We start from the raw sequence: 25,454 nt of genomic DNA on the forward strand, positions 1-25,454 counted from the left end.
AATAGATTTTCGAATTTTTCAATATCTACTTCTGTACGGAAAGAATCAATCTCAAAATTTTAATTGATAAAAAAGATCTTATCATAAACTTACATCTAGACTGAGCTTAGCCAGGGGCAGAACTAGTCATTAGCATACGCAGAGAAATCTTCGACTAAAATTACGAAAGTTTTATTTAAATTGTATTATTAATACTTACTCACAGCCAGAGTTTCCCCAAAGGCAACTATTTTCGAAGATTGGTTTCGAATGCCTAATTTAAAAAAAAAGCATTTTTTGTCCGCGTGGCTGAAGTGTTTTCTGTTTGATTTTCGAAGTTTTTGGTGTGTCAAAATTTGTCAATTTTCAATTTGTTTGTTCGAATTTCGAACAGAAAATTCTTGATCCACCACGCGGATGAAACGCGAATTAAAAATATCTGCTTCTTTCGAAAATAATTCTCAAATGGCTCCGTTCAGTAATACCCTTTGGAAAAGACAAAGTCACTCCAAAGCCAAGCCAATAGGCTTGTATACAGGTAGCCAATAGGTAGCCAATAATCTACCGGAAGCCTAAAATGCAAGTTCAAATACCCGCCACTTTAGCGTTAATTGTTCTGCCATTTCGAATTTCGCTATTCTTGATACTTCAATCGTCAACTATGTCAACAACAGTGTGCAAGCGTTTCCTGCAAAAAGTGAATTTTTGTGTAGTTTTGTGGAATTTCAGGATGGCAGAACGTTCTAATCGCAATTTCATTAAAATAAAAGTCCTTTTCATGAACTTGCTCACTTATGTTTAACTCGTTGCGTTGGTTTAAACCAGAGGTGTGCAAAAACCGTTCAAAAACCGAATAAACGTCAAAATAAGTTTGTTCAAGTAGCGTTTTGACCATTGACGTACATGTTTCATTTGACGTCTATTCGGTTTCAACGGTTCTTGCACGCTTCTGGTTTAAACTTTCGAACTTCCAACGGGTTTTTAGATAAGTTCTCTCTGATATACCTTTGAATCGGTAAAGGCAAAAACCTCAACCGGAAAGAGCTCTCAAATCGGAAAGATTATTACTGAACGAGAGGAATATGGTTTCTTTCAAGTACACTTTGGCTATAGGCTCTCGGATTAAACAGAGAAGATACTAGGGAATCATTGACCTTGGTTTAGCACCTAATACTGCGATTTTTTAATCAGATATTAGGCTTCGGAGGACGAGACCTGGAGGGGAATTCTGTAACGCTCTGGCAATGCCATATGGCAAATTGGGTTCGAATCTTAGAAGTGTTTTTTTCGAAAATGCGATTCTGTAGCCGTGATATTACCATTTCAGCTCACGTGGTATTGTGAGAAGTCACATATTTGAAATTTCTGGCAATTCAAATGACAATGAATTTTGTTAAACAAAACAACCAAGACGTACTCTATTTTCATAAAATCATCAAGTAAAGGGATTTCATTAAAAATTCAATTAATTGCATTTTCGAACTCATATGATATGACAAAAAAAGCTCAAATAGCATTGTCAGGTTTCAAACTCACGCGTGATAATGTCCCGAAAATTACAGAATTCCCCTACTTTTTTTCTTTTTTTAAAAATTTGCTTTTTTCTTTAGAAATTTGCTTGTGTTGTCGATTTTGATGCTTCACAGGTGAAAACTGAGACGCTTTAAGTCTGAGATACTGGGCATAGGTCTTCAAAAACTACCCATTTCTCATCGCCAGTACCAATTCGAAGCTCGAAGTTCTTTATTTTTTATCAAAAAAAAATCAAGTCCCGGTCGTCCCAGTCAATATCCCGAAAGCCAAAATCCCGAAAGCCAAAATTCCGAAAGACAAAATCCCGGATTCTTAAAAGTGTTTTAGCTACTCCTACGATTGCACCCGGGCTTGCTGGAGGCAAAAGGAAATTTTCTGTATCTTAAAAAATTATTCTACACATTATTCTCCATATAATTTCATCCCTTTCAGGATTTTAAACATTCGAGATTTTGGGTGCCTCCGGAAAAAATCATAATTTCAGTGGCGAAATTTTGAATTTTTGTCTGTTCTTCAGACAGGTTATGCAGCACCGATTTTTCTACATTTTGATTATTCCTTCTGCGTGTACATCCTTGAAAATACCTTGGTCTAGCCCCGGTGTGTGGCCTTCAAAGTTGAAGCCAATTTCTTACTTTGACATACAAATGCGTATGGGAATTTTTCTGCACTCGTGATCGTTATGCTAAATATTTAAAAAGTGAGAAGTTTTTCCGTATTATAAGATACCTTTCCGTGTGGAGGGATAAATATACTAAATTTTTGTTTTAATAAATTTTTTCCTTGGAGCACTGTGAGCTCAGTCCGAGATCAATTTAGGAATTGGCTTCAAATAGCTCCATATAAAAAGGCCAACTTGCCAGACGCTTGACCTTGGTGAATCACATTTAATGCGTTTGAAAAGTAATCTTATCATATTCATCAAGTCTCGCTTCCAGATCGGCTCTGTCAATTGTTTTTGGTCCTTCGGCTCGTGCATGGATAGTGCAATTTTTAAGCGTTTGAACTAAATAAATATTTTAGTGTGCACATTAGTATTGGAATTGCTAAGTGGGCAAATTGGTTAAGATTTGTGTACCGGGTTAGTGGTAAAACCACCCTAATTTTGGTACAAACAATTTTTTTCATCTCATATCATTTTAAATGATAAACCCATTTTATTGGCAGTTTGTTGTAAACTTTAATATAAAGCTGACATATAAAATGATTTTACATGCCAGATAAATCAATTTGAGAGCTTTACTCTTTTATATGACACCACACAAAATTTTGAATGACCATTTAACCTTATTTAAACAAAAAAAAATTGTTATTGCTTTTTCTTCTGCCCACACAATATTCTCTTTATTATCAGTCTGCTATTATAATGATAATTAGTTGTCAATTGGTAAGCGAAAAAACCACAAGAGCTGGGGATGAATGGCTTTGTACATCATTATATTCAATTAATATCTGATGAAATGGTAGAGAGATAAAATTTGTATATTTTGATGTGGTTGGGTATGTTGGTTTGTTAGTAAACTTTCCAGGGGTATTTAATTTTGGGCAAATGATGAAAAATCGACAACTAAGCGGTAAATATTGTGAGTTTGTTCATCAGGAGGTTCTGAATAGCTCAATACCCTCAATACCTCATTAGCCGATATGGCGGAAAATGCGCGATGTAGATGAGAAAATGACCAATCTATCCAATATCTAATGGATCAGGAATATCATGACATCGCAATTTGCCACATTTCTCATATCCAATTGATCCATTTTGGTGGATTTTCAGTGATGATATTTCATCCATGCGGATAATTTTGCAGTTGAAAACGGTGGGAAATGGGAGATAAAGTCGAGAGGAGCGCAAAATGATTAAATTTAATTGATGAAAGTGGCACGTTTAATGAATTTCGTACAAGATGAAAATTAATGTGAATAAAAGTCAAGTGTGACGGTGATTTATGAAATCTTGTGAATGTGTTGCTGGATATTCTCCTCTTCATCCTGGGCCCTTTAAAGTCAGGGGAGCATGGGAATTGAATTCCTCATTCATTTGAAACTTAATGAGTTTGAGCATCTCACTTTGCCAATATGGGTGAAAATTTTCCAATTTACCACCCTCTCTCCTCTTTTCATCTTGCAAAATTGAAAGCTAATGGATTTTCCCAGGGTCATGGAACCTACATATTAAAGTACTGAAGATCACAATATAATCATATCTAAACATTGGAAAGAATAATAATTGAATTAATTAAACTTTTGTTGAATTTAGGGTAAGTGTGCCAAATTCCGGCCAGCTTGCAATTTCGGCCACCTTTTCTGTTCCTCGAATTTCCATGAACTTTTAGATTTTACATACTCTAGAGATTATACAATGCAAAAGAATAACAAAAAATGTAGCTTCGGTAAACGACATGACATGAGAATGAGGTGGCCGAAATAGGGCACCGAAGCTATGTCTATATTTTTATTCATTTTTAAATGTATTAAGAATGATTTTCGAGTAAATAAAGACGGTAAACTCTTTACAAGGCTCCAAGCAACACTCTTTCAGGAGAAAGAATAAAAAAATCAATTTGTATTTAAAATATTCCATTTCAAACTTGATACTTTGACGCTTGCATGCAACTATGCCGAAATTTGGCACACTTACCCTGATCAGTTATACTTTATCACTTCAAAGAATTATCCTGCAAATCCTGGGGTGGAATTAAAACTTTTCGACACTACTGTCGAATCGATAAATCTATTTCTGTTGGATTAAGTTAATGTCGACTATTTACGCATTGTTGGGACATTCATTGAGACAGTCTTAAAACAATTTGACTAGTGATAAATATCCATATTTCTTACAGGAAATTGAGCTATCGCTTGAATTTTTCAACAGCGACAGTCGATAGTAGGGGAGATGGGGCAAAAAGTCACAAATCGAAAATTTCAAAATTCAATATCTTCCAAGATAAATAAGATAGCGGCTTAAAATTTTTACCGCAAATAGCTTCCATAAACCTGCTTCGATATTGTATGTTTCTTTGAATTCGAACAAGGAATTTAGAAAATAAAAAATATCAAAATTTTTAGCCCCATTTTTAAAATATTTTCCTTGAAGAATATATCAATTATTACTTACTTATCATTCAAAATTCATGCACTGATGATTATTTCCTAAATGACTTGGATTCTTTGAATACGAAGTGAATTTGCCCCAGCATTTTTGAGAAAGATCACAAAATTACCTTCTAGAAATTGGCTCAATAAACTTATTTCCTTACAATATAGAGAAAAATTACTTTCACAAAGTTGTAGAGCGGTAAATTTCCAAGAAAACTGCGCTAATTAGAAATTTCTGGGGGCGATCGAGTAGTTTGTAAAAAAATAAAATATCCGTTTTGTAACTTTTTGCCCCAGTCTTACCTATCGAAAATAAGTTATAATGTCATCTATGATGTCTTACTGACGTTAGTCTTACCTTGGAGGAAATTGAGTTCCACAAAGAAAACTTTCTATTGACTGATGTTATCTATTTGATCAACTTTTACTTAATTATTTAAAGTAAAAATAACGTAATGTTGGGATAGGGGAGTCCCTAGGTCTCAAGAATACTCGTAGTCATTTCAATTACGTCCTCATAACGTTTTAATGACCTTATTTGTACACTAGAGTAAATGTTGATTAATTTTTGTTCGAAATCTTGTTTCCAGATAAGACACCAAAGAGTAAAATATATCAACTTCCCATCTCCAATGACCCTCACCGTTTATATTTTGTTCAGAAAAAAACTTCTCTACCGAAGTATATCTTATCTTGTAAATTTTCCTGTGAGTTGAATATGGTACACAATGTACAAAGAGTTTTGTCGTACACAAGAGTAATTCATAAGGAGAATTGCTCAAGTTCCCTGAAAAATGTATGAGTTCCCCCAGTTCCATATGGTTCCATAGGTTCACTAAAACATAACGGGCTTCCCGGATTCCTTGAAAAATGTATATATTTCCCATGGATTTTCCAAATTCCCCGAGTTTCCTAGATTCTCTGTGAGAAACGAATATGTTCCCGGGTTCTCTATGACTACCATGAATTTCCTGCAAAATGCATTGATTATCCGAATTCCCATAGCTTCGCTGTGTGGGATTCCCATCAATTTCATGATCATTATGGGTCCCCATTCTCCGGGTTCTATGTCAGTTTCCCATGAATTTCTTGAAAACTAGGGTCCTCGATTCTATCAGTTTCCCTGGAGAAATTATTGGGTTCCCCGAATTAATACAGTATGACTCCGATAGAGTCAACCCATAAAAAATTTAAAATATCGTGAAAAATATGTAAAACTTCAGATTTAATGTCAAACATTTAAACTACTATTGTTAACTAAGAACCTGAGACAATTTTTAACGAGTGAAATAGTAACTATACAACTAATAACGTGGAATATTGATGATATGTAAGAGGCAAAATCATTGACTCTTTTGGAGTTGTAGGGGGAAGTGGGGCTACTTTGAGCTGTGGGGCTAGATTGTTATACGACTTTTTCGTCTGTTTCTAAATGAAGCTGGTTCTTACAATTATTTTGTTTAGATCCACAATTATTTTGTCTATCGAAATTACATGACGGTAAAACGCAGTTTCCATTAGGAATATGCGAAAAAATCATTTAACAATGTAGCCCCACTGCTCAAAGTAGCCCCACTTCCCCCTTCTGTATACGGATTCCCCGGGTTTCTTGAGAAATGAACTGGTTTCCTAAATTATCTTCAGTTTCTTCCGGTGTTCGGCAAAGGATTGTCTTCTTCTCAAAACCAAAAACACTCAATTTTCTCCAAAGCTTTTGACCCTCTGGTAAGAAAAAGACAATCCTCTGACGAACATTGAAAGAAATTGTAGATAATCTACAACTACGTAATACGGGCTTCAGACCTAAGGCTTAGCCATATAGCTTAACTGCTATAATTTCGTATTAATCACGATTTTTTGGAAAGATTTAACTTTGGATTAGATTATTAAAGATAAATGATCTACTAGGTTCCCAAAAAGCAATTAAGTTACTCTCCATTTAGGATTTTGAGACCTTCGGGAACTGAGCTAAATCTCTAGTCTGAAGACCGCATAAGATACAGTATTTGAAGATGGTTTCCTAAATTTCCTGTGTGAGTTTTTCCCGGGTTCCCTGGGTTCGATCACAAATTAACAGGTTCTCCAGGTTCCCAAAAAAATATATGGATTCTCCGGGTTCCTTGAGAAATGATTGGGTTACCCCTGTTCTCTGATAAAACGTATGGGTTTCCTAGGTTCCGTGAGTTCTATGAGAAATCAACGGGTTTCCCAGGTTCCCTGAAAAATATATAGGTTCTCGGGGTTCCTTGAGAAATGATTGGGTTTCCCCTGTTCTCTGATAAAACGTATGGGTTTCCTAGGTTCCCTGAGTTCCATGATAAATCAACAGGTTTCCCAGGTTCCCTGAAAAATAATGGGTTCCCGATTTCGCCAGGTTTCCTGAGAAATGATTGGATTCTCCGGGTTCCCTGGGTTCCATGAGAAATGAATGGGTTCCCTGAAAAAATATATGGTTTCCCTTCTCTGAAAAATGTATAGGTTCTTTGAGTTTCCCGAGTCCCTGTGGGTTTCCTAAGAGTTCCATCAAAAATGTATGAGTTCCCCTAGATTCCCGGACTCCGTTAGAAAATAACGGGTCCCCGGTCTCCCTGAAAAAATGTATAGGTTCCCCGAATTCCTCATGCGTTCCGCGTGAGTTCCCTAGCAATATTGGCTTGAGTTCTCCGAAATATAAGTCACCCTTTGACCGTTCAAAGAGAATTAATAGAATCAATTCAAAGGTTAATTCAGCCCAGGTTTGTCATTTCAGTGTAGTTTCTGTGAATGAATCAATAATTTAGTCCGATCAAAATATCACACCTTATGAATTAAATTCCTCTCATGAAATCCAACCGTACTTAATTACAAGAATAATTGATTGTTTAGGTGGAATATGCATGAAACAATTGAGCTCAGGGTCTTGTAGAGAGAGTATCCAGTATCATCACTGATTTGTAATTTAATTTCAATTTATGCACTTTGAGTCTGATTTATGCTCTTATGGTGAAAGTAATTAAGACCCAAAATTATAATGAGAACATCTAAAGTTTATATCTCTCTCACAGAGTGGAGAATTGTGGTCAGTGCTTGAATGTGCTAAATATGAGTTTGTGGATCATAAAATTACCATCTTGCACAGTCATAAAATTCACAATGTCATATTATTACAAAGATAGCGCCTTAAGTGGAAAAGCCTCAGATATATTGAGTAATTATTTAACAAAAGAATTTCTTAACTAGCACTCTTAACAATAAATAAATTGACTTTTCAAGTTTTAAATGAATTTTTGCCAAACAATTGCTAAAGAATTATTAAAAAGTTTTTCCCAATATCTCATGTTCTCTTCGTGTCACCCTCAATTCCGTTTACTTTTGTGCTGAAGAAAATTCATTTTGAGCGACATAGAGAGTGAGATATGGTGAAAAATCCCATGAGATGACGACAGGATGATGATTGGGGAAAGGTGACAAGATGGGAATAGAGTTGAAAGTTGTCACATAAAACTTAATAAAAATTTTTCTCTCACCTTTTTCTTTCTTTTGTTGTTGTTGTTGCTAAAGTGTTTTTTTGGGATCGTATTTTTGTTGTTGCAGGGTTCAGGAGACAGATGGTTCCTATTTTGAAAGCTTCACTGCTCTGGCGTGGAAGAGGGAGAATCGTCGTTTGTCATCTATGCGAGCCGCCGAGGCAAGGGCTGAGACACTTCCGGAAAATGAAAGGGATATGAGGGAGGCGCACGCGGATGAAGAGGCCAATCGTCCGGAGCACAGGGAACAACTCTATGTCGATGTCTTATACACAATTGCAAATACAGTTGGTGCTCCGGCTCCAGGAGGACAGGTTAGTTTATGCTTTTATAATTTTCATGAAATTTATGAAAAATTACGGAGGCGATTCAATTTGAAAGATGTTTAAGACATGAAAAAATATATTTCTGTTGACCTTCCTTTATGAATATCCAATAGAGGATACAGTACGGTATTCCTTACGGGTTAAGTAGCTTGTTTTAGGTGAAATTTACATTTACCCCTATACTTCATTCGAGCAACACATATACACCCAAGCGCCTGGCAAGTTGGCCTTTTTATATGGAGCAATTTGAAGCCAATTTCCTAAATTGATCTCGAACTCAGCTCACAGTGTTCCGAGGAAAAAATGTATTTAAATAAAAATTTAGAATATTTATCCCTCCATACGGTAAGGTATCTTATAATGCAAAAAACTTCTCACTTTTTAGATATTTAGCGTAACGGTCGCGAGTGCAAAAAAAATCCCACATAAATTTAAATCGAAGTATGAGAAAGTGGCTTCAAATTTCAGGCAACTTGCCAGGGGCTTGTATACACCTCATTGGCTCTCATGGAAGTTCCTGAAACTTAAGACGTAAATTGAGAATTTAACATCAAAACTTTCTAAAATATTACCAGGTTTCGATTACAATTCAGAATCTCATTCCATCGCATTATGATGTGGAATTTTCACAAAGTGTATCCCGTATCAAAGGCGACTGATGTCGAAAATGCATGGAAAAGGAAGTCAAATACACGGAGTTCCGCTTTAAAAGAAATTCTTGAGACCGAAAATAACTGCGAATCCACTACAGTGACAAAGAAAACTTACATACCCACAGGAGAAGTCTTTGGAATAAGATATGGAAACCCCGTGATGTATGCAAAACATTTTTGGCACCAATTTTTTCAGCGTCAACGGCTCATGAGAATTGTATTTCAAATTTACCGCGTGAAAAATAATTGCATACATTTAGGGAAATTTCAAAAATTATTTTGAATATTTTTTGAAAAATTATTTTAAATCCCCGTAACGCATTTACATCTAAGACAATAATTCATGCGAACTGCCTATATGCCAACGATAGACATTGAGACTTTGAGAATTTGGAATGTAAAGAGATTTATCCTCAATGAGCAGCTTGAACGAGCTGCCCATTGAGCGGGAACTGTTGGTTAACAGTTTCGCTTCCTTCGCTAACCCTCCAGGAAGGAACGAGGCCTTAGCCTCTTTATGCCCTAGACACACTTACGACTTAAGCCGAGAGGCGACTTAGTGGAAAATGATAGAAATGCACTTTAACCATTATTTCTAATATAATTACGCTAAGCCGTCTCTCGGCTAATCCTCATCTGTCAAGGCCCTTACTCTTATTGGAAATATCACTGAAGAAAACTGGAACCGTAAATGCGGTGCTGGTCTGCAGGAAGTGACGAGACTGTTACTTCTGTTACTCCCCGGCTAACACATTAAGTACTTAATAAGTTCTTAACTCAATGACTTAATTTTAAGGAGTTGTAGAACATACAACTCCTTTAAAAATATATGAAAATGAGACAAACGTCAGCGCTTTGTGGTGAATAGTGAAACTAATATGGCATGACTCAGCCTTAAGACTATGTACTTAATTAAGGTCTTTGTTAAGGTCCTTAATTAAGTAGTTTGCATTAAGGACACGAAAAGTATTTTAACTAAGTACTTAATTAAGTACTTTTCAAGGAGTTACCCTAATGCATATAAAACATGTATTTTTAATTCTTCATATTGTTTATTTCTGAAATAAAAGTCAAAATTACACTTTTGCTTAATTGGCCTAATTGACAAGATGAACATGTTGCTACCGCAGCTTTGTTATGTTGTCCGACACAACATTTTTTCCCTAGTTGCAACTATTGCTGGATGAAACTGTTGTTGTCCTCAAATTTCTCCTGAGAAATGTTTAAGATGCATCTGGAACAAAAATCAAAGGAACGATCAAATAAAAAATTAATAATATTCAAAACTTTTGAAAAAGTAGACTCCCGAAAGGTGAGTGTATGGGATTCAGTGAAGTTATGCACTTTCGGCTCCAGGATTATACGAGAGTGGGACTGGAGAGAGGATTCGTCAAAATTTGGTAATTTTGTGGGTAATTTACACTCCCGGATCACGCACTGAAGACAGGATTTAACAAAAAATGGGTCAGTTATTGGAAATTTAAGCTTCCGTATAGCAAGTTGAAAGCATAAAAGGAAAAATTTAATAGACTTTGGGATACTTGTGGATTTAATAACATTTCAGGATTACAAGGTATAGGGACTACGGGGAGAACCTTGAGCTATATGTACTTACCACATGTAAATGCAAAGAAGGATGTTAAGTTATTTAATTTCAATGAAATTCACTATTTATAAATTTGCGACTAAAAGAAAGAAAACTTTATAGACATTTCACGTGCTTATTAACATTTTGTGGTTATGTTTTCTGAAATGTCATTTTTCTCATCTCTTTCTAACCAATGGTTAACATGTATCTATCGCATACTCTATTCCAGTTTCCAAATGTCGCTACTTTCGCTCAAAAAAAAATCCTTAATTAAGTACTTAATAAGTACTTATTAAGAACTTAATTTATGAACTTGGCTTAAGTTATTATTTAAGAGCATCGACAATGCCATTAATTATAGCATTGTGCTAGTAACAGCTTACCTTGTGTTAGCCGGGTCTCTTCGATGACTGCCATGTATGCACGTGCTCGCCTTATCGAACATTGAGGTAACGCGATGAATTACAGGTACTGTGACCATGATAACATGTAGCAAGAAATAGACGGAAATACCGAACCTTTCTTGACTTTTGCAATTTTAATCTCTATGACGTTTCGAGGATGGATGTCCTCTTCACCAGGTATCGAATATGGCAGAGAGAATCACGTACAGGTGGGAGTTGCACTGCACTTGGACTTGGATCACTACTTGATCCGCAATGTTCACCATTCGACTGACTGACACAGTCAATCGAAAATATTGACTCAAATATTGGCATTATGTGTCAGTCAGTCGAATGGTGACCATGGCGCTACATGGGTAAACTTATTTTGACGTTTATTCGGTTTCAAAGGTTTCAAACGATTCTTGCTCACCTCTGATTTAAATATATTCTAGATAGATTTGTATATACAATCTTATAAACCAGAGATGTGCAAGAACCGTTTCAAACCGAATAAACGTCAAAAGAAGTTTATTTGGGTAGCGTTTTGCCCATTGACGTACAAGTTTCATTTGACGTTTGTTCGGTTTCAAACGGTTCTTGCACACTTCTGTTATAAACCTATTCCGTTTTCCGCTGGCTTACCAATATCGATCACCTTCGCAAAAAAATCGCAAAAGTCCCCGTACATAGGACTTAATTTTTTTTTCAATTTTGTAGAATTTTTCATATTAAATTTTTCTTACGATAGCTTGTAAATAAGCTTAAAGAAGCTTATAAACATGAGTTTATCATTTGGTATATGAAAGGATAAGAAGTACATCCACAAAGGATTAAATAGAGCTTTCAATTGGCTTCTAGATAGTTAAACTAAAATGAGCTAAATTCTCAGTAAAGTCATATTACTTTTCAAGATCTCATTTAAACTTTCCACGAAACTTTCATAACATATTCTCTAAGCTCTAAACAATGGAAGAAAGTTGAAAAATTGTTTAGTGTTGCTATTATTCTCTTTCATCTCTTCAAGCCATTTAGCACTGAGGCGAATGGGAAGATGGTGAGGAAGGTGAGGAATGTTCTTTTGAGTTGCACTCCCACTATGCTAAAATAATAAATTACCATCTCAGGTTATCCATAAGCATCTCTAAGGGTTGAGCCCTGTGTTTTTGGATAATGTTAATTGCAAAGCTGTATTAATGCAATTTAATTAAACAACCACCACCCTTCGCCCTCACGGAAAGTGGCTTGTTGAAATAATTATCCAACGGCAAAAGAACACGTTGAACGGGGTGGTGATTGTGTGTATGGGGTTACAAAACATTAGTTAGGCTGTTTTGTCTCTGACAAAGCTCTTTGGTGCTTTGGCTGGCTCAGGAATTGTGATGAGAATCCAAACAAAAGTGTTTTGTGGGTTAAGCGTAATGGCATAACTTGTACTAAGCGGATCTTTCCGTGCTACATTTTAATGTCCATCGTTTTTGAGCTTTTTACCTCTAAATATCCGTGTGAAAGCTTCTTTGGTTGGTCCTTAAATATTTTACCTGAAGCTTTTGTCGGAAATGGTGTACATATTTGAGTGGATTGAATCAACATGGCAACTGTCTCACATTTAAAAGCCACTCAGTAAGGAAAATCCTTTAAAATACTTCACATTTTTCCATTTACTTCCTTGAGATTCCAAGTGTTCAGGTGAAATTAAATAGAGTCCATAAAACGTGGATCTTCTTCTGTCTCTTATTTCTGGAATAGAGTTGCAAGGCTATTAGATTATATTAGTTCAGATTCCTTATCAAACTACCGTCCTAGAAATTCCGAGCTTAAATTTACAATACCAAAGGTAAATTAAATGAAATTAATTACCATAAATTAATTGATAGAAAAAATACTTTCAGAATATCCAAAGCATCCAAAGACATTTTATATAAATTGCATAGTTCTGATGGGATTGTGGGATAATTGAAAATGTAAAGTGAATTATCTCTCTAAACTAACCTTCTTGAGGAAATCTCCAGACACTCGGTGTTATTTGTATTGAAAATACCGAATGCAAGTGGGTGGATAAAGAAAATTGCATCTCATGCAGATAATGGAGTGGATGGAGATTTCCTCCTTCCAAGTTTTCCTATATCCTTGCCTCTTTGTACATTATATAAAGAATCTCAATCTCGACTCCCTGTCGTTTTTCATTTAAATTTCACCATCAAGGAAAATGTTTTTCTACTCCGTCTACGCAGAAAATGTCAATTGAACTAGTTTAACTTTGTGGAAGAACACGTTATGTGATAAGAGATAAAAGAAAATCTCATCCATGTGGATTTGAGTAATGAAAATTCCACTCGATTTAATGATATTCATAGTTGATTTGATCGTAAGGAAAACTGAGGCATTTTCCGGTTAACCCTTTTGCAACAGAAAATCTTTCAGTTAAATGTAAAAAAATATAGGGTAAATGTCCTAATTCAAAACCCTTTAAGACACTTTAACTTTGACAGAAGATTCAACACATTAAGTTCATATTTTTTCTGAAAAGAATTACATAAATTTGCTCCTTGACTCTTCTAGAATGTTACTGTTTAGTGAAAATTCTTTAGATATAATTTGAAAACTTCTTAAATACAAGAAAAATACACAAGTGCAAAATGCTGCAATTGGAAACAAATTAATCCAAATGGAGACAAGGGAACGTTTGTAATTGGAGACAAACAGTGTAAGTGAAACCACGACGAAAGGCTTCCAAAACCTTGTTGAGTTGCTCTTGAGTGCAGGATTTATTCTTATTCCTGGTCTTTTCTCCTTTCCCATTTAAAACAATAAGAAAATCTCTCCAAAAAAATCATATTTCCGGTGTTTCCAATTGAAGCATTTGCAGATACTTCAGAAAAAACCCTTTTTGTACACGAAATAGGTAATTATTTCATTTGAAAACTTCACGTACCGTTAACAATAAAGATTTCCTATGTTATCCATGTATTTTTTTTAAGTTGAATATCTCGTTACCCGAACGACAGATGACCACCAATTTTTCATGAGTTGTAGATCTCGCTTCCAGGAACAACATATCTCTCGGATTAATATAGTTCTAAGTCAGCTTAGAATAGTATGGAATAGAGCCATGGATATCTCGATGTCATCTGGAGGTTTTCCTAGAATCATTTGCTATTTATTGTCAATGATTAAACGGAAAATATTAGAAAGAACTATTTTAAATATCGATGGCACCTAAAATTCCAGAAGCCAAAAATGCCAAAAATCCCGAAAATCCAAAGTCCAGAAAAGCCCAATTGTCGAAAAGCCAAAATCTCCAAGAGCCAAAATCCTGCATAGATTAAATTTCAATTAAGTCAAAATCCCGAAAAGTTACAATCATGAAAGACAAAGTCCCGACAAGACAAAATTCCGAAAAGACAAAATCCAGAAAAGCTTAAGTCAAGAAAATCCAAAAACCTTTGAAACCATAATCTTGAATAGCTAAAATCCCAATTAGACCAAAATTTCGAAAAGCCCAGATCCCGAACAGGCAAAATCCTGATAAGCCAAAATCATTAACAGTTACAATCTCGATTAGGCTACAATCCTGAAAAGCCAAAATCCCAATTAGGCCAAAATTTCAAAGAATCAAAATCTTGATAAGTTACAATCCTAAAAACCATAATCCTAATTAAACCAAAATCCCGAAAAGACAGAATTCTGAAAGTCAAAATCCTGAAATGCCAAAATCCCGAAAAGACAAGATCCAAAAAATCCAAAATGCCGAAAAGGTAACATCCGAAAAGCCATAATCATAAAAAATCCAAAATTCACAAAAGTTAAAATCCCGAATGACTAAAATCTCGATTAAGCCAAATTTCCGAAAAGCCAAAGCCTCGAAAAGCTAAAATCCTGAATAGTCAAAATTTCAAAAAGTTAAAATCCTGGAACGCTAAAATCCCGAATAGCTATAATCCCTATTAGGCCAAAATTTCGAAAAACCAAAATCCTGATAAGACAAAATCCAGAAAAGCTTAAGTCGAGAAAATCCAAAATCTCGAAAATCTAAAATCCAGAAAACCCAAAAACCTTAAAAGTCACAATCTTGAATAGCTAAAATCCCAATTAGACCAAAAGCTCGAAAAGTCTAGATCCCAAAAAGTCAAAATCCCGAATCTCAATTAGGCCAAAATCCTGAAAAGCCAAAATCCTAATCATACCAAAATCCCGAAAAGGCAAAATTCCGAAAAGACAAAATCCAAAAAAGCCAAAATTCCAATTATGCCAAAATGCTGAAAAGGTAAAATCCGAAAAGCCACAATCATAAAGAAATCAAAATTCTGAAAAGTCAAAATCCCGAATGGTTAAAATCTCTATTAGACCAAATTTCCGAAAAGCCAAAATCCCGATAAGCCGAAATCCTTAAAACGTAAAAATCTGAATGGGCCAAAATCCGAAAAAGTCAAAATCCCAAATAGACAAAAACCTTAAAAGCCAAAATCCCGAATAGCTGCAATCCCGATTTGGATGAGGATCCTATGAAAAAGCTTTTCATCGAAAATATTATGCGCCAAAAAATAAGAATTTGAACCCGAAGTAACCTCAATAAAGATTTTTATTGCGAAAAAGAAATTTATTATATAAATGGAACTTGATAGGGGGAAGTGGGGCACCTTTGAAAGTGGGGCACTTTTGAAAATGGAATTTTTCTCCTATTTTTAAATTGAATTGAGCCATATCATAACCTAATTTAGCTTCTCAATCTGTTTGCGCAGCTAAATTATAGCACGATAAAGCTCAAGTTTATTTAAAAATAGGTGAAAATCCCAATTTCAAAGGTGCCCAACTTTCAAAGGTGCCCTACTTCCCCCTATGTGCATTTTTATTCAAAATTTCTATTCTAATTGAGTTTTACTTTTAAATCTCGTAAGATTTTCTTTGAAAGCCTCAACAAATTTTAGTCGGAACACACTTAGGGGATTTTGTGGGGGAAAATAGCACAGTATGATGCATTATGAAATCCTAAAATAGTTTAAACCGTTAAAAAAATGAAAGCATTTGTATTATCAGATATTCTTTCGTCCCGAAAGGGTTAAAAGGAGGTTCTTTAGAATTTTCAAGATAATATTGAATGCCCTATGGAGAAGCTTTCTTCTAAGTGGCATGATATATTGCTGCAATGTGGTCAGAAAGTCACATCAGACATGCGAAGCATTCACTAGGAGCTGGGGGCGGTGATATACTATATCAAATCGTTGGAGTTAGGGGTAGTATATGTATCTCTTTTTTGAAAAGGATATTTTGGGATGGGAAAGAGAGATATAGTAAAAATTTAAAAACGTGATTTAGTATCAAGAGAAATATATCATAATGAAAATTTCGTTTACAGTTTGCCCATTACAAAGAGGAGATGTATTTGCAAGCTCAGAGGGCATTTGGCGTCTCGCCAGATCGTCACTATCGACTGCTTCATGCTGCTGCTGAGGAGAAACCCAAAATTGTGGTGCTATCTGTTGTGGTGCAAGAGGCCGAAGGTCTCGAGGCAAAAGATGCCAATGGTGAGTTAGTTCATTTTTTATCCATATACCACCCCCGCTCTTTGAACTATTCATATGGTGCTTCCACCAAAGACTCAACCATCTACTTGTGGTGATTTTTCCCAAATACTGGGAATTGCTATGTTCCCGGCACAATCCTCCCTTTCACATTTTCGGAGGGAGAGAAAGATGGACCCCAGTAATTTATTTCATCCCAAGGCACTGGCTCTATCAAATTGGATGTGCCAGAGAATGCCCCAAAGATAGGAGGAGCATCATCCCTAAACATGTTTGGTGTGTTATTACCATTTGGAAGGGAAATTGAGGGGGAGTGTGGGAAAAAAAGGGCTTCCCATGCTATAAATATTCAACACATAGTCATTCACTTGTTGATTTCTTTCCCCACAAAATGACGAGGGTGAGAGAGGGATTGAAATAAAAATGATACGTTTTTACTGTTTTAGCCAAAAGGAAAGATGGTAAAAATCTCATCATACTAAAATGAGTGGATTTTTTTTACCACCCACAATCACCCAGGATTTATGTCTCTCATTTTGGCATACACCTTTTTCGTAGAAGAATAATATACGCGGTAAAATTCGTCTACTTTGTGCTTTTATGCAGAATAAATTTGCGACATGTTGCACTTCCTTGCAATCTGGGATGAGCATAAAATATATTGAATATCATATGCGCATTCCATTAAATTATAAAACCTGCAAGGGGGGATCGGTGAATTCGGAATATTATGCATATATCATACGAATGAAAATATTATTTTTAGCATGAATCACGTTTGACAAATTTATAAGTATATTCTTGGTATTATATTTACGAACTAACAATTCGGTTGGATAATTAATTCAATAAAACCTGGGGTGACATGATATTTCCTGTAACTAATATAGGGGCCAATCCATCTCAAGACGACCATAGGGGTACCCTTCATGATCTCAGATATTTTTGAATTTTACATATGTTAAAATACACGATAAAATAATATACCCCTATTTTTTTTCGCCTAAAAAGGCGTCTACACATTGGGAGCAATTTTCGTCAAAAATTGCGTTTTTGACAGAAATTTGACGTTTCCCCCTACAACGCTGCAGGGAATTTCCTTCAAAAAAGCAATTTTTGACAAAAATTACTCCCAACGTGTAGAGGCCATAAAAAAAATTCCTGGCCGGAGACACATGCCGTCAAAGATGGCGTCTCGCGGTTCATTCGTCAATTGAGATTTTTGGCAAATATTTCAAAATGCTCTATCTCGCGAACGGGTTGAAAATTCTTCTTACTCTATTTTTATTTGAAATATAATTTTATACTCTTTAAAACGATATATTCGTTTTCGTATTATCTGCTCAAGTTATTTTTGTAACGGTATTTTGATTTTTTTTTATAAAAATTTAAAAATTAATTTTTCGCAAAAACCCCATTCTCAAAAATTTTCATTTTTTTTACTGTTGATCAGTAATATTGAGTACTACATTCTCTGAAATGATCTACTTCCACTTTTGCGCTTATTTTTTTTAAAAGAAAGCGCAAAAAATATTCAAAATGTCATAACATTTTCAAAAAAGAAAAAATACTAGTTAAACTCAAAATTTTCAGTTCAACTTTTCAGGGAATACAGTACTCCACAATACTTATAAACAATTAAAAAATCAAAATTTTTCGAACTCGCGTTTTTGAAAATTTTTTTCTTGATTTTCAAATAATTATGACTTTTATTGACAAAAATAAAGCTTTAAATCAAATTTAATAAATGTATTAATTATGTTTTTTTTTGTTTTCTTTAAGTTTCTCAAAAAAAATTTTTAGAAAATTTTTCGATTTTTTTTGAAAAATTAAAAAAATAATTTTTTTAAATTCCAGTTAGAAAAAATTCAACATTTTAACACGTGTGTCAAATGTATCTGAAAGTTGTAAATTTGCCAATAAAATACATTTTCATTTGAAAAATCAATTTTTTTTTTTCAAAAACGCGATTCGCGATTTTTTCGGTCGTCTTGGGATAGATTAGCCCATAGATGTTTATCAAAAATCTCATTCTTTTAAGAGTATCGCAATGAATGGCCCAACAATCCGTAAAAAGTCGACATTGACTTAATCTAATGGATATAGATTTATCGATACTATCGATTAGATAGTGTCGAAAAGTTATAATCCTACCCCTGTTTTTGTTTCTTAAGTAATTTTATTGAACACAAAAGGACAAAATTTGATAAGGCGGACAGTTAGGACACAAGTAAACTAGTCCCGACTTTCGGTGTGTTATCATATTCAAAATTTTGAAATTTTTTTCTGGAAGGGTAAAACTTTCCAAATATTCGCAACCACTCTCTATTGATTCACAACTGAAGGGACGGCAAGATCAGCCCTTGGCTCCAGGAAAAAAAACACCAGAATTCCTCTTGTACACTCTTATTTAATTTGAGTACCAGGAGGAAGCTTTCATACTTCGCACACACTCTAGCTTCGAACACTTCGTATTTTTCCAAATTCTTTTAATGGATCTGACCTATGGCAAGGCACTCATTTCCTGAAAAAACCTAGGTCAGATTCATTAAAGCAGGGGTGTGCAAGAACCGTTTGAAACCGGATAAGCATCAAAATAAATTTCTCCAGGTAACATTTTGACCATTGACGTATAACATTAATTTGACATTTGTTCGGTTTTAAACGGTTCTTGCACACCTCTGCATTAAAGAAGTCATGGAAAAGATACGAAGTGTTTGAAGGCAGAATGTGTACGAAGCCTGAAAGACTTTCTCTACATTATAATCACAAAGAAGCTCTTAAATAACGGGCATAAATGGGTTTTCTAGATTTTTCTAAAATCGCCCATGGACAAACCGGGATAGATCTACAGGGTTTTGGCTTCCCAAATTCCAAACTGAGAAGTGAAATAAATATACAATATAAATTATGGTAAATCATTGACTACGTAAGGCACTTAACAGTCATATGACTGAAATCTTGACCGAAACATTAAGAAAGACTGCGTCAGACTTCCTAACCGATTTGAATAAGCTATTCCTTTCCTAAATATTCATTAATGAACGTATTAGAATGTTGGTAGAAAAGAAAGATAAATATAATTGAAGAGGAAATATTCCTCTGTGTATTCTGACATCACAATACTTAATGGGCACTCTTTTGCTCTTCCATTTTAATGGTCGTTAAACACGTAATCATTAATGGTCATCGTGACGTTGGCATTTCGACATCTAATGAGCTATTACAACTCAAATTCAATAGAAATATATCAATATATTATAGCATTAACACAAAATCTTTAGATCTTGAAGGCAAGACATAGGGTCGGAGGAACGTCTGTTCGACAGGGAACCCCTCTTGACACTTTTGTCAATATGTTGAAAATTATTTAATGTATCTAGTAAAATATAAGTAATATAACGTTTTTTCTGTAATAACCTTTTACTATAAACAGATATGTTCAAATTTCATACCCCAAATGGTACAGACTACAGAGTAGGATGTCAATAGGTGCTGACACGAGTTCTTAAAGTGTCAATAGACGTTCCTTTCACCCTAAACTGAAATCTAAAAATCTAGTCCTTATTAAAGTGCTCTCAAATTTTTTTTGAATACATTAAAAAGTCTCATGATAAGTCTCATCAAGAAGTCTCATAGACGTCCTAGTCAAAATAGGTGTGATTAGAAGGAATCACACCTAAAATTCTAAATGGGTCAAAAGGCCGAAGGGCTATAATTCTCAAAAGTCAAAATCCCAAAAAGCCAAGATCCAAAAACGACCAACTCTGAATCCATCGAAATCACAAACAGCCACAAATATCCAAAATTCCAAAGAATTAAAATCCTGAATGGGTCGATATCCCGAAAAGCCTAAATCAATATTATAAATTTAAAACTCAAATGAAAACGCCAACGAAATGTTTCGATTTTGGTTCATTTCGGATTTTCGCTTTTCACTGGTCCATTCGAGATTTTGAGTTTCAGGATTTTGGCCGGCATCGGTATAAACGATGGCTTAACGACTTTATGTTGTACCTGTAGTGTTCCGACACGTTTTCGAATAACATAATACCATATGACTTTAACACCCCCTGTTCGTAAGCTTTTCTTTATTTTTAGAATTTAAGGATTGTCTTTACTGATCCGATTTACCATGCCTGATCGGTAAAGACCATTCTTAAGTTCTAGGAATAAAGAAAGGCTTACGAACAAAGGGGTATCAAAGTCACCCGTAGGGGCCATTGTCAGCCGTAGTTACAGTAGAGGAAAGCGCGCTACCTTTGGACGACTCAAGCTTCGGATAATTCAATTTTTTCTCTATGTTCCTTTCTGAAATTTCTGAAAATTTGAGGCATTGGATTAGTTATTAAAATATAATTTTATAATGGGCCAAATTCATTTATAACCCTGTTTATAACACCTTGAAAAAAAATCTTTGTGGGAAGCATAAATCGTGCGAAACTAGCACACTTTGCCCTATCTATCTTTTCGTGTTTTACTTTCTTTTTTAAATAACTGTAACAGTTTAATAATAAAATAAGATATAAACTACTAACAAATTATACGAAGAAACATAAAATAATAATGAACACTTACGCAAAGATCATCAATAATACGTGTTTTGTTTTGTAAAAAATAATTAAAAATGGAACTTACTATCTCTACTAGCAGTTTTTCAAAGTATTAAAAAAAAAAGACAGAATATTCTTCGGCGTTTCTAAAAGAATTTAATGTAGTTTTTAAACTATCCAGTGAATCTGTATTTTGAACTTCTTATTAATGTCCAAAGTCTTAATAAAATTTAAAGCAATTTTCCTGCCATTTAGGGTAAGTGTGCCAAATTTCGGCATAGTTAAATGCAAGCGCCAAAGGCTCATGTTTGAAATGTAACATATTTAATAGAAATTAATTTTTTTCATTCCTTCTACTTAAAAAGTGTTGCTTGGTACCTTGTAGACAGTTTATCGGTTTTTTTTACTTTAAAATCATTCTTAATACATTTTAAAATGAATAAAAATATAGACATAGCTTTGGGGCAATATTTCGGCCACCTTCATTTTCATAGTTCCTTGCCCTTCAGGAATTCTTCCAATGCCTTTTTCACGTCATCTCGTTTGTCGAAGTTACATTTTTTGTTATTCTTTTCATTGTATAATCTCTGGAGTATGTAAAAACTAATAATTCATGAAAATTCGAGGAAGAAAAAAGGTGGACGGAATTACAAGCTGGCCGGAATTTGGCACACTTACCCTATTTGCTTTATTTACACTTTGTTCTTTTAAGATTAAACAACATGAGAGCCCCTAAAGCATATTACCTTTTTCATTCTTTCTCCTAACATATAAGGGAAGGTTTTACAGGTTCGTAATATCACACTGGTAAAAATAACAGGGTCAAATTGATCCTTTTCAACAAAAATGGATCATATTTGATCTTTTGAAAGGTTCACTTGAATCTTTTGAAATTTTGCATTCACATTTATTACGATAGATTACGTTTTACCGTAAATTCATTATTCCTATCATAAGGGAAGAGTACCCCGGATCGGAATGTTAAGAGACATGCTCCATATTTAGTTGAAAATATAATCCTCAAAACATTATTTAGTATTTTTATGTATGCTAATTGATATATTAGTGATCCCTTTAACTATATCTGTGCTTTTGAATTATTAATTTTTACAATAAATTAATAAAAAATATGTGTAATTGCAAATTTGCACTCTGTACCTCGGATCGTCAGGAATTTAATCAGGTGTCTCAGGGAAAATTGGTTTTATAAATTAAATCTGAGTTAATGCACTGTATTCTTGTGAGAGTTAAATGGTAAAAAGTAGCTAATAATTTTTAAAATATCATTTAATTTGGAGCAACAATCTGGTATTAACCTGACGATCCGAGGAACACTGTCGATCGCTGGTGCTCTTCCCTTATATCTTTCATCTGAGCCAAACCAAAGATGATTTTTTCACTGTTTTTATTTATGTATTCGGGAGTTAAATAAGTGTCAAAACAGTGACTCTTTCAAAGAATCATCAATGACACTTTCATTTTTACTAGCGTACAGCTTAGATATTTTTTCCAATTTTTTTTTCATTTTTCCGACAATATTTGTAAAATATTTGAAGATCATTTGGTAATTTAAATCAATTTATTCGCACTGTCCGATATTTTCTACAAATCGACCGATATTTTAGCTGTCCGAAATAATGCCCCTTGACCCTATATCTCAGATTTTAAAATTTAAATAATTACAAAATATTCCAGTGAACACTAACAGTTTAAAAAGCACTTCCGGAGCTTCATTTTTCTAAAATAATAATTTTTTACAAAAATTTGGATGTTGGTCTCTAGGTAATTTCATCAGAAAAGCTTTCAGATAATGGGTTAAGTGTGATAGAGGTTCGAATAAATGGACCTGAAACTTTTACTATCGATCGTAAAAGCATATACTTTCGTTCGCCGAACACCCAAATTTTCAACCCTCGAAATTGCTACAGTGTATTGTCAAAAGTCCCATTATATCTATAATGTTCCAATTGTTGAGGAAGAAAGCTCAATTGGGGAAGCTTTTTGTCATGTTGATTTCCCAGAAAAAATTCACTCTTCGAAATTCCATCAAAATTCCATGAAAATATTCCAAATTGAGCGACTTTTCTGTCAATTTGTAGAAGTTACATGTATATGGGGAGGAATGAGAAAGGATTTTTAGGTGTATAAAAGAGGACAATTGCATCGAATTTGTGATTGATTCATACATTTCAACTCCATCAATAAAGGATTTTCTCATCCTTCGTGTTACTTGGTATATTGTCGGTTATATGAAAAAACATTGTGACATAAGCCCACCCTTGCAGAGAGATTTTCATGATCTATACCGCTACAATCGGACTTTTTTTTGTGTGGATATTATTGTCATGAAAAACTCCTTTTATCAAGTACAATTTTGTCATAGAGAAACATGGGGTATTATTAAGCAAAATGGGGAGTACACTGAGAAAAAAAGGGGGTGAGATTAACTTTTTTTCCTCATAACTTTAACACTTTTTAAGTGTAAAAATATATCAACATTTTTTAATGTTAATTTTACACCTTTTTAAGGGTAAAATTAACATGAAAAAGGGTAACATTAACCCCCAATACACATGGAAAGGGTAATGTTTACACCGATTTTGGATCAATACTGCAGGGTAAAATTAACATTTTTGGAATGTTATTTTAACTTTTTTGGATTTCTCTCAGTGTAGGGAAGAATATAATAGCAGGAAATTAGATAAATCTTCTTATTGAGGCACACATGTTCTTCTCACATTTCAAAGTTTTTGGAAAGGAAGTGAATTTCACGAACAGAAATCGCCCAAGGAGTTGAAAATCAATTAATTTGCAATTATGCTTAGGAATCCATATAAAAGGGAAAATATTAAGTGTCTAGGAAGTTTGGTGGAATATTTCCGACATTTAAATTGAAGACGTGAGTGCGTATTGATTAAAAAGGAGGCTTCAACAATGAATTTTGATGAATAATCCAAGGATAATAAATTGATTTTCACAAAGCATAAACACAAAATAAATGGACAAACACAGTGGATTGCATGATAATAAGCAATTTGCCACGATTCTGCATTTTATAACAATGGATCCACCCGCGATACAATATTAGTTACAAATGGAAAAACATCCATCACCAGAAGGTATAAGTCAAATAGACATGAGGTTTTACTTGATTATTACATAAATATCTGTCACACAAGTGCGTTGGTGAAATATATTGAGTTTTCCCATCATCCGAGGCAAAAGCTCATAAATATTCAGAGAGAAGAGTGACTCTCTCCTCTTATGAAACATGGAAAATTAATAAACATTGGGGAGTTTGGAATCATCTCCAGTTTCAATTCGTGTTGTAAAATGTTCATTCACCACAAATTTTATCTACCTTTGGCTTTTCCAATTTCCCACATACACACAAATACCATATCCTCCCACTTTATCCTTCGTCCTAAACCATGAAAATGTTGATTTATCCTCAATCTCACGTTTCACCTAAGTTTCGCTTACATTTTCCCAAAATATTTATTATGTGCAGACGCAATTCATTGAGAATTATTGTTATGTTCTAAACTAATTTTTAAGTTTACACAAGAATCCACTTTCAAATTATTCAGATATATTTTCACTACTTGGAGGATATTGCGCAGCTTCGTACGGAAACTGATGTCCAAGATTTAAGATTTTTTACTTAATCTGTCTACACACTAGGCAAATTATTGCAATAATAACATTTCAAAGTGACATTGAAATAAAGCTTCAATATTGAAGCGAATATTGAAACCAATATTTCAATATTTGCCTACACATTGAACAAAATTGACTTCAATATTAAAACACCAATATTACAACTTATTAAAATAACATTCTAGTCAGATATTCAGTTCCTTTAAAGCATCGAAAATCTTTTGGAATCAGCATGTTTATGAACAGGAAGACATCTCAGAACATCATCATAGATAGGACTAGTGATTCTGTTATATATCCTTCTTAATTCTTCCCAGAAATCCGCCTTTGTCATGACTTCTCCCCTGCTTTCTCTAGAAAATCTCAGATCTTCTGTTATTTTGTTGAATCTTTTGTCAAATACGCCCGGAAAACTCATGGTCAGAAGATTTCTACTGCTTCCTCCAGGAAATCACAGATCTTCTGGGATTTTCTTTTGTATTTTGTCAAGAACACCCAAAATACCAAAGTTGATCAGAAGATATCTCTTGGTTTCAGCAGGAAATCACAGATCTTGTAAGATTTTCTTTCGGATTTTGTCACAAACACCCAAGATACCTAAATTGGTCAGAAGATTTCTACTGCTTCCTCCAGAAATCACAGATCTTCTGGGATT

The 25,454-nt window shown here is 34.3% G+C and overlaps 1 protein-coding gene across 2 annotated transcripts in view; it reads left to right on the forward strand.

The window, feature by feature from the left end:
* The window catches only part of LOC129800584 (BAI1-associated protein 3), a 161,949-nt gene that overhangs the window by 60,546 nt on the left and 75,949 nt on the right, over positions 1 to 25,454 (forward strand). For both annotated transcript variants that reach the window (XM_055845074.1, XM_055845075.1), the window contains exons 4-5: positions 8,182 to 8,428; positions 16,421 to 16,589. In XM_055845074.1, the coding sequence (XP_055701049.1) occupies positions 8,182 to 8,428; positions 16,421 to 16,589 (416 nt within the window). The remainder of the gene's footprint in view (positions 1 to 8,181; positions 8,429 to 16,420; positions 16,590 to 25,454) is intronic.

The sequence above is a fragment of the Phlebotomus papatasi genome, chromosome 2, assembly GCF_024763615.1.
Source record: "Phlebotomus papatasi isolate M1 chromosome 2, Ppap_2.1, whole genome shotgun sequence".
Classification (NCBI taxonomy): Eukaryota; Metazoa; Arthropoda; class Insecta; order Diptera; family Psychodidae; genus Phlebotomus; species Phlebotomus papatasi.